This window comes from Eriocheir sinensis, chromosome 68 (assembly GCF_024679095.1).
Source record: "Eriocheir sinensis breed Jianghai 21 chromosome 68, ASM2467909v1, whole genome shotgun sequence".
NCBI classification, from domain to species: domain Eukaryota; kingdom Metazoa; phylum Arthropoda; class Malacostraca; order Decapoda; family Varunidae; genus Eriocheir; species Eriocheir sinensis.
The window spans coordinates 6,089,921-6,100,353 of record NC_066576.1 but is presented as its reverse complement, the minus strand read 5'-3'; the positions used below and the strand labels follow the sequence as shown (position 1 = coordinate 6,100,353).

General features: G+C 44.8%; 1 protein-coding gene across 1 annotated transcript; it reads right to left on the bottom strand.

Moving 5' to 3' along the window:
- Positions 1-1,850: 1,850 nt before the first annotated feature.
- Positions 1,851-3,783, bottom strand: LOC126988095 (histone H3.v1-like). The gene is made up of 2 exons (XM_050845904.1): positions 2,629-3,783; positions 1,851-2,484 (listed from the first exon to the last, which is right to left on the bottom strand). Exons 1-2 carry the CDS (start codon positions 3,510-3,512, stop codon positions 2,229-2,231), a joined length of 1,140 nt encoding a protein of 379 aa, XP_050701861.1. The 5' UTR covers positions 3,513-3,783; the 3' UTR covers positions 1,851-2,228.
- Between the last annotated feature and the right edge of the window lie 6,650 nt (positions 3,784-10,433).

Here is a 10,433-nt window from a genome sequence, read left to right as displayed (position 1 = left end):
GAAATAAAGCATAAAACAATTGATCGAAGAGGAGTGGAAAAAGGCAGACGAGCAAACAAAGTGACATTGTTGAAAAAGAAGGAAATTTTAGCGAAAGAACAGAGACGAGAAATGTACAAAGAGGAAGTGAATGCCTTTTTAACGAACCATCTCGCTTCTATCACAGTGTACCCTTGAATGAAAAGAAAACGGATAGTGGAGTTACGGGATATGGAGGACCAGCTTAAAAGAATGGAAGTTAAGGGAAAAGGTGGCTACAGAGGACGATGTGGCTTGTACGAACAAACAAGAGTGAAATAAAAACAGGAATAGAAAGGAAGACAGGATACGAAAAGAACAGACAAGGATTTCGCAATTCTAAGAGACGCAATAGAAAGAATGGAAGGAAAGGGAAAGGATAGTTACAAGAGGTCGATATGGATTGTGCAGACAGCCAAGAGTGAAATAAGGAAAGGAATAGAAAGGAAGACAGAATATGAGGAGAACAGACAAGGATTTCGTAATTCTAAGAGACGCAATAGAAAGAATGGAAGGAAAGGGAAAAGGTAGTTACAAGAGGGCGATATGGATTGTGCAGACAGCCAAGAGTGAAATGAGGAAAGGAATACAAAGGAAGACAGAATATGAAGAGAACAGACAAGGATTTCGTAATTCTAAGAGACGCAATAGAAAGAATGGAAGGTAAGGGAAAGGATAGTTACAAGAGGGCGATATGGATTGTGCAGACAGCCAAGAGTGAAATGAGGAAAAGAAAACAAAGGAAAACAGGATATGAGGAGAATAGACAAGGATTTCGTAATTCTAAAAGACGCAATAGAAAGAATGGAAGGAAAGGGAAAAGGTAGTTACAAGAGGGCGTTATGGATTGTGCAGACAGCCAAGAGTGAAATAAGGAAAAGAATACAAAGGAAGACAGAATATGAGGAGAATAGACAAGGATTTCGTAATTCTAAAAGACGCAATAGAAAGAATGGAAGGAAAGGGAAAGGATAGTTACAAGAGGGCGATATGGATTGTTCGGACAGCCAACCAAGAGTGAAATAAAAACAGGAATACAAAGGAAGACAGAATATGAAGAGAACAGACAAGGGTTTCGTAATTCTAAGAGACGCAATAGAAAGAATGGAAGGTAAGGGAAAGGATAGTTACAAGAGGGCGATATGGATTGTGCAGACAGCCAAGAGTGAAATAAGGAAAAGAATACAAAGGAAGACAGAATATGAGGAGAACAGACAAGGATTTCGTAATTCTAAAAGACGCAATAGAAAGAATGGAAGGAAAGGGAAAAGGTAGTTACAAGAGGGCGATATGGATTGTGCAGACAGCCAAGAGTGAAATAAGGAAAGGAATAGAAAGGAAGACAGGATACGAAAAGAACAGACAAGGATTTCGTAATTCTAAGAGACGCAATAGAAAGAATGGAAGGAAAGGGAAAGGATAGTTACAAGAGGTCGATATGGATTGTTCGGACAGCCAACCAAGAGTGAAATAAAAACAGGAATAGAAAGGAAGACAGAATATGAGGAGAATAGACAAGGGTTGCGTAAATCTTAGATACGTAATGGAAAAAGGAATGAAAGGTAAGGGAAAGGATAGTTACAAGAGGTCGATATGGATTGTACAGACAGCCAAGAGTTGAGTGAAATAAGAACAGAAATAAAAAGGAGGATAGAAGAAAATAATAATAGACTAGGGTTTCGTAATTCTAAGAGACGCAATGGAAAAAAAAAAGGAATGGAAAGTAAGGGGGAAAGATAGTTACAAGAGGTCGATATGAATTGTACAGACAGCCAAGAGTTGAGTGAAATAAGAACAGAAATAAAAAGGAGGATAGAAGAAAATAATAATAGACTAGGGTTTCGTAATTCTTAAGAGACGCAATACAACCCGAGGCCCTAATCTTGACGTGGGACTCGAGTGGAAGCCTCGGCGGTAACCATAAGCGTAAGGGAGGAAATGAGGTCGTTGCGTGAATGTCCCAAGGAAGGCCGACAAATCCGACCCAGATCTCACTGTCCGCTGAAGTGCCGCGATTAAGGGGAATGGAGACGAGAGAAATGAGGAAGAGAGGGAAGCTGAGTAATAGGAATGAAATAGATCAATAAGTATGAGTAGAAATAATAGAAAGATAAACACCACAGAAAACTCCTTGTTTGCTAAACACTTTCCTCTTAGCTAAGGGAAGGAGGGGTGAGGGTGGGGCGTGTGGCTGGGTGAGGGGGACAGTCTTAGTTGGCGGATGGGGCGTGGGCGTGGGTGCGGCAGGGTATGGGGAGGCAGGACCCTACTGGGCGGGTGATGGGTGTTATGGCAGTGTGGGGAGGGACGTGGCAGGGGGGTTGTGTTGTGTTCCCTGTCAAGACCCTCCTGGCGGGCCGGGGCACTGGGATGCGGGAGGGGCGGCGGGGCGGGGCAACGCCCACAAGGTTGGAGTTGTCTTCGCGGCGTAGTTCTGGGCGCAGCGTCAGGAGGCGGCGGCCACACCTGAAGTACTCCCGCCCCTCGTACAGCTCCCGCTCCTTGACGGGCAGGGGGGCGTTGTCCAGGTAGAAGGTAACCGTCTTGCGGGGCTTCTTGTTATCCTGGCGGTGCAGGCTGGGACGCAGGGCGAGCAGGCCGCGCCCAAACCTGAAGTACTCCCGCCCCTCGTACAGCTCCCGCTCCTTGACGGGGAGATCCAGGTTGTCCAGGGAGAATGTCACTCTCTTGCGGGGCTTCTGCCTGATGTTCTCCGCGCCCTCCAGCTCTTCTAGCGCCCTTTCCTGTGCCGCCACTAGTTCGTGGAGCAAAGACAGCTCGTCTTGTTCCCTTGGGCTCACGCCCTCCTTTTCCTCCTCCTCCTCCTGTGTGACTTGCTCCCCGTCCTTGGGTTGCCTCAGCGCTTCCTCCTGTGCCGCCACTAGTTCCTGCAGCTCCAGGAACAAAGACAACTCGTCTTGTTCCTTGAGGCTCGCTCCCTCCGTCTCCTGCCCCTCCTCCTTCCCTTTCCTCTGTGTGATTTGCTCCAGGTCCGGAGGTTTCTTCAGCGCCTCCTCCTGTGCCGCCACTACTTCCATCAGCTCGAGGAACAAAGACAGTTCGTCTTGCTCTTTGTGATCCATTCCCACCTTCTCCTCCTCCTCCTTCTCCTTCTTCTCCTTCCCCTCCTCCTCGTCCTCCTCCTCCTCCACCTTCACCATCACCTCCTCCTCCTCCTCCTCCTCCTCCTTCTCCTCCTCCTCCTCATCATTAGCATTGTATGTCTCTTCCAGCTGAAGGAGCTCTAGGAGCTCCGTTCGTTTCTCATGCTCCATTTCGTGCTGTTTGTTCTCTCCGTACATGTCTTTGACAGGTGTCGGCCCCTCCTCGTGATCGCCGTCAGCCAGGTGCTGGGGCAAGCTCGTCGTCCCGGTGCTGTATCGCCGGAACAGCTTGAGGAAGGGGAAGGCCGTGGTCGGCGCCTCCAGCTCCGCCTCAGCGGGCAGCAGGCCCTTCACCACGCGCACAAAACTTGCAGTCTCGCAGAAGTACATTGTGGAGTCTGATAGTTATAAAAAAGCTAGAGTAGGGCACAATAAGATTCAGGGCAGGCGTCTCAGACTTGCCGATGGTGTAATTGGATGGTGCTAAAGTAGACTTGCACAGAATGATGGAGGGACGGCGCCGTCTAAAAGTAAGGTCCATAGTTTTAAACGCACCGAACTCCCATCAGGACTGTTTCCCAAGGCCAGAGAGAAGAGTAACCGTGTTTTCGTGGGTGTTGTTTTTCCCGTTCAAGGCGCAGAAGTCGGGTAAAACTCTCACCAGCATCACAAAACGGTCCATGAAAAACACAGCAACTTCTACGAGAGGCTTTTCAAACAGGCGAAAAGTATAAGACAAAAAAATTGGAAAAAAACTGAACATACAGAACATAGCAAAAAAAAAAGAGAGCATAGTACAACAGAACAAAACAGATCAAAAATAACAAAATCCTGAACCTAATAGACAAAATAATAGAAAAATAAACAGAACATAGCGACAAAAAACACGCAGTAAAGAGAGCATAGAACAATAGAAACAAAACAGATCAAGAAACAAAAAAACACCTGACAAAACAGAAAAAACCCCTGAACCTAATAGACAAATAATAGAAAAATAAACAGAACATAGCGACAAAAAACACGCAGTAAAGAGAGCATAGAACAGTAGAAACAAAACAGATCAAGAACCAATAAAAAAACACCTGACAAAACAGAATCTTACAAACAAAACACACAATAAAAAACGAATCCACAAAACAGATATATAAACAAAACCACAAAAAAAAAACGAAATAGATAACAATAAACACAAAACAAACAACAAAAACAACCATTAAAAACAACCATAAAATTAGACAAACAAAAATCCACACAGACTCAGACAAAACAAATCAAGCAAAACAAACACAAGAGGAGAAAACAGATTAACAAAGCAAACGAAATATAAGCGAAATAAACACTAAAAAAAACACACATCAAACGCGTACCAAACACACCGTCAACAAGTCCACCACCACCGCCCCCGCCCGCTGCCGTTATTTACCTTCTCTAATGGACTCACTTTGGCGGCGGCGTGCGACTCGTGCTGATCAAATAACAACGCTCGCGGATTTTCATCACAGCGAGGAGGAGCTTGGCGAGGCATTGGCCGTGTGCTGGAATCGTTTTTTGAGGTGTGTGTGTGTGTGTGTGTGTGTGTGTGTGTAGGAAGTGTAGATATGGTGCCGAATTCACTAATGCAATATCTGGGCTTTTACTGTCGTCTGTGTGCGTTAGAGCCTTGTATCATACGTGTAGCAAACATACGTTACAAAAAGGCGAGAATGTGTTTGCCAGCCTGTCACTCCTTCCTTGGCTGAGAGGGACGAGCGCGGATTTACTTATACTACGCTCAAACGAAGTGTTTCTCTAGTGCCTTGGCGGCATTTCTCAAGCCTCTACTGGTTGGCTGGATATCCCTCTCCCTCTCATGGACGATGGCTGTCAATATCTGTTTTCGCGCTGCATGTTCATATAGTATTTCCCTTTCCTGAAATCCTATACAAGGTAGAGGTTTTGGTTGAAACACTTATATTCAGCATTGATTGTAGGATTCAAAAGCGTTCATGGAAGTCGCTTTTTATTGTTCTTGTTGTTGAGGGAGCGACTCAGAAGCGAAACTAAGGCAGGTATTACAAGGCACTTTCGCTATCAGCTATTTCTAAACGTCAAAGAGGGGGTCAGTCGGGTTCTAATGAGTGTTTCTTGAGGTTCACGGTACAGAGGAAGGGTCAAACTACCACCAAGGTCATAAAACTACCCCTGGAAATGCCCACAACTCCTACGAAAGCCTTGTGAAATATGTGTTTCTTTAGGTTCATGGTACAGAAGAAGGGTCAAACTACCACCAAGGTCATAAAACTACCCCTGGAAATGCCCACAACTCCTACGAAAGCCTTGTGAAATATGTGTTTCTTTAGGTTCATGGTACAGAAGAAGGGTCAAACTACCACCAAGGTCATAAAACTACCCCTGGAAATGCCCACGACTCCTACGAAAGCCTTGTGAAATATGTGTTCTTGGGCGCCGAAATGTCTCACAATGCGACCCCGAGTGTACGAGCATGGGCAATGGCATGTGCTGATGACGGGGTGTTCGGTCATTCCTAGCGTCATATTCTTTTTCCCAATTTCACTATCATATTTTTATCATATTCTCTGTCACATTCTATCATGTCATTTACGGTGACAAGTCTAGGTCTTCATTTCAGGCGTCACACCGTATGGCATATTCAAAACCATTCTCAGCGTTCGTAGTCTGCTTCTTCAGCAGTATTTATTTCTTCTTACTCAGAATTATCTCTGCCTTTTCTCAACGTCTCCCGAAACTTGCTCCTCTGACGGAGTTTATGTGTTCAAGAACATTTGTCCGTTTAGGAAGTCAGTGAGTAATGCAAACGGGACTGGCTGTGTCCGTAGAGTTTCCCGCGTCACTACTAGGGTAAAGCTCTCCACGTAACTGTTTTTATTGTAGCATTGGAAAGCTGGTGGCAATCTGGCGGAAATTATGCTGAAAAATAGGCCACCGATAAGACTGCAGGTGCTGAATGTGGCAAAAGATTTGTCAAGAGTTTGTTCAACTAAATTTTGAAATTTTGCTTCTTACAATTTGTTACGAAATTAACATTTTTTTCCTTCTAAATACAAACATTAGGAAGACGAATGATAGAGTCCCTACTACTTCTACTACTACTACAACTACTACTACTACTACTACTAATAATAATAATAATAATAATAAGAAGAAGAAGAAGAAGAAGAAGAGGAGCAATAATAATAAAAATAACAATAATAATAAAAAAACGAATGATAAAATGATGAATATTATAGACTACAGCACCCATAAAAAAATACTCTCGTTTCTCTCTCTCAACACACACACACACAAACACACACACACACACACACACACACACACACAGACATATTAGGATTCATTCATGCATTGAAAACTTGCGCGGCCGAAGCAAAAACAAGAGCCATGAATACAGTGACAGGAAATGAAAAACAAGAAAAAACGGTCTGGTGGCGGAAGAAAAAATGGAGGGAGGAAAGGAAAGATGGAGGAAGAAGAGCACGAAGGAAGAGAGAGAGAGATAGCGGAGGGAAGCTGGGCAGATGGACAGGACAGTTGGTATGAGTGGTTCGGGAGTCCTTCTAACTGGAGGAGGAGGAGGAGGAGAAGGAGGAGGAGGAGGAGGAGGAGGAGGAGGAGGAGGAGGAGGAGGAGGAGGAGGAGGAAAACGAGTACGATTTACGAGGACGAGGAGGAAGAGAAAAAAAGAAAAAAAACGATAAAGCAAATGGAGAAAAAGAAAACAAAATTGAAACCCCAAAAACCCACAAGTAAAAAAACAAGAAAAAACACTAACATCACATTTCCAACACAAACAAACAGGGAGAAAAAACAAAACAAAAATACAACACAAAAACAAATAACAAAACAATAACCCAACCGATGTATATGAGAAATAGGACGAGAAATAACAAAGAAACAACAAGAAAATAAAATAGGATAAAAAAGAACAAAAAACGATGGAAAACAATAAAATCTACCCTCCGTTTTCTCCTACGCAGCCCCCACTTAAATAAACGTAATTTCACGCATCCCTGAAAACATGCCGGATCTGTGTGCCCCGGGGCGCTCAACTGGGGTGAAGGCGAAGACGGGGAGGGGGCGAGGGAGGGGGAGGGAGAGGAGCAAGAGGAGATGGTAAGGAGAACAACAGATGGGGAGAGGGAGAGAAGGGGGAAAAGAGAAGAGGAAGGTAGTGGATAAGGGAAAATATGTGAAAGGGAAGGAGAAAGGGAGTAGGAGGCGGGGGGAAAGGGAGGAAGAGGAAGGAGGTCGAGAAAATAAGGATGAGAAGGAATTGGAAGGGAAGGAGAGGAAAGGGAAGGAAGTAGATGGAGAAGGAAAAGCTGGGAAGGGAAAGGAAGGGAAAGATAATGAACGGAAGGAAAGGGAAGGGATGGAATTAGATAGAAAGGGGATGACAGGAAAGAAGAGGGAAGGGAGAGGAAAAAAAGGGAAGAAAAGGAAAGGATTGGTAATGGGACTGGTGGATAGGGGAAGGATTGGTAATGGGACTGGTGGATAGGGGAAGGATTGGTAATGGGACTGGTGGATAGGGGAAGGATTGGTAATGGGACTGGTGGATAGGGGAAGGGTTGGTAATGGGACTGGTGGATAGGGGAAGGATTGGTAATGGGACTGGTGGATAGGGGAAGGGTTGGTAATGGGACTGGTGGATAGTGGAAGGATTGGTAATGGGACTGGTGGAGAGTGGAAGGATTGGTAATGGGACTGGTGGATAGGGGAAGGGTTGGTAATGGGACTGGTGGATAGGGGAAGGGTTGGTAATGGGACTGGTTGATAGGGGAAGGGTTGGTAATGGGACTGGTTGATAGGGGAAGGGTTGGTAATGGGACTGGTGGATAGGGGAAGGATTGGTAATGGGACTGGTGGATAGGGGAAGGGTTGGTAATGGGACTGGTTGATAGGGGAAGGGTTGGTAATGGGACTGGTGGATAGGGAAAGGGTTGGTAATGGGACTGGTGGATAGGGGAAGGATTGGTAATGGGACTGGTGGATAGGGGAAGGGTTGGTAATGGGACTGGTGGATAGGGGAAGGATTGGTAATGGGACTGGTGGATAGGGAAAGGGTTGGTAATGGGACTGGTGTAAAATGTGGTTGTCTGAAATCTCCACCTATATTTAACTCCATTTTTCTAAGAAACTACAAGTGTTACACCAAACCCGAAGCTACCACAAGAAACTACAACTCCTCCACTACAATCCCCACTAAAGACTTTACTCCTAACGCAAACTATAACTTCACAATCACTGGAAATGTAAACACTATTGACATCCATCTACCCAAGCTATAAACTACGAGAGCACATGGTCACTAATGTCAGTCTCCTTTTGGTCTGTCCACGGCGTTAAAACCAGCTGATCACAAGTGCGTCAAGATTTATCGAGGTTATCCCTTGCTCAACGCGCTCTGCAAAGTCATCCCCGTATTACCCAATCATCTTTACTTTGCTGTTCGCGTCGACAGGGGCTTCGCGGGGGCAGCATGGGCCTTAAAGCTATCTGCACGTACCACGGTCAACATACACGACTCTTGCTGAAAAATGAATTGGCATTGAAAAAGTAACGCAACGCCGAGAAAGCGAACTGTAGCTTACCTTCGCACTGTGGAGGTGGTGGTGGTGGTGCGTGGAGGTGGTGGGTGGGGGGTCACATTAAGGGCTCAGTGGGGGTTCAGCCCATCGCGCCCTGCCCTGAGTTGAAGGCTTGGGTTCGACGGCGTACTTGCGGCAGTCCCCATGTGGCCCCCGACCCACCGCCGCCCGCCCGCTGAACACCTTCGTCGGGACCTGGAACAAAAAAGAAATGTAACTGATTTTAGGATAGAATAATATACCTGATAGCAAATGAATTACACCATCATCAGATAAATTAATAGATGGATAAATGAATTCATAAAACAATCGCCTGCTGTAATTAACCGTCACCAGAAACCGTCAGAAAGAATATAATGGATGAATGGCTCTTCCTGTATGCCTTTCATCGTAGTGAGTGAATGTCTTGATTGCTTTCACAAATAATATCACAAATTTCCATTGGTTCAGTTTTCGTGTCTGATATTTTCGTTATATCACAATTAAATATCCAATGATTATTTCATTAATAGCCATGATCGGTTACGTTACGAATTCTCATTTCAGTCTGGAGAGCTACACAGCACTGGTCATTCGCCGAGTGGTTGATTTCAGGCTTCTTGTACCTCACACAATTTATGCATTTCTTCTCAGCCATGGAGCAATCCTTCGATTTATGATCGCCAGCGCATTTGAAACATTTTTGGGCTTCTCCATTGGTCTTGACAGTACAGTTGGCCTCAAGATGGCCGTATCTCTGACAATGATAGCATATAATTTCATGGTATCTGTCGCTCACTGTGTATATTCCCCATTCTAATTTTAACTTGTGATTCTTGTGACTCAGCTCTCTCACATTTGGGTCACACCTCAAAATGTAGTGCATTGTACCGCCAGCTCCAGGCTTACTAAAAATCAGCTCAATCTTATTCTCAACTCCCTCAAATGTGTGTAAGAACTCATTGGGGTCTAAGATGGTCTCCTTTAATTTTTTCCTTGGTCTCCTCTTATGCACATTGCATATCATGATCTTTGGTTTCATCTTTCCAACACTCTTGGTATTAATTTGCTCAACAGACTCCAGTTTTTGAGCAGCCTCATCCCTTGTGTTCTCATTATCAAAGTTCATGACAATGTTACCTCCATTTGTGAATTTTGAATCAGTTATTTGAATACCATTCAATGCCTGGGAGACTTCATGCTTCATGTCTGTCGCCTTCTTTTCCTGTGTTGAAGCTTCAACAGCTAAGAGATTCTTCTTCACTTCCTGCCTCTCTTCGCCGCCTCAGCCCAGCTGGATTCAGCATGCTCAGCACGTTTAAGCGTGTCAACAACTGATCCCAGCTCTTCCTGCACCCTCTCAGCCCTTGCTTCAGCCTCATCATTAACCACAGATATTTCTTAAGAGAATTCTTGCTTGAATTCATCCAGTTTTTCCACAATGCTGGTAGCCAGAGACGCTTTAACATAAGAACATAAGAACGCAGGAGTCTGCAAGAGGCCGGCAGGCCTGTACGAGGCAGCTCCTTTGACCCTAAGCTCCCGTGTATCTAACCCCACCTAATATCGCTGTCCATGAATTTATCTAGTCTATTTTTGAATGTGACAATTGTATTGGCACTCACCACATGACTGCTAAGCCTATTCCACTCATCCACCACCCTATTAGTAAACCAATTTTTGCCTATGTCCCTGTTGAATCTGAATTTATCCAGTTTAAACC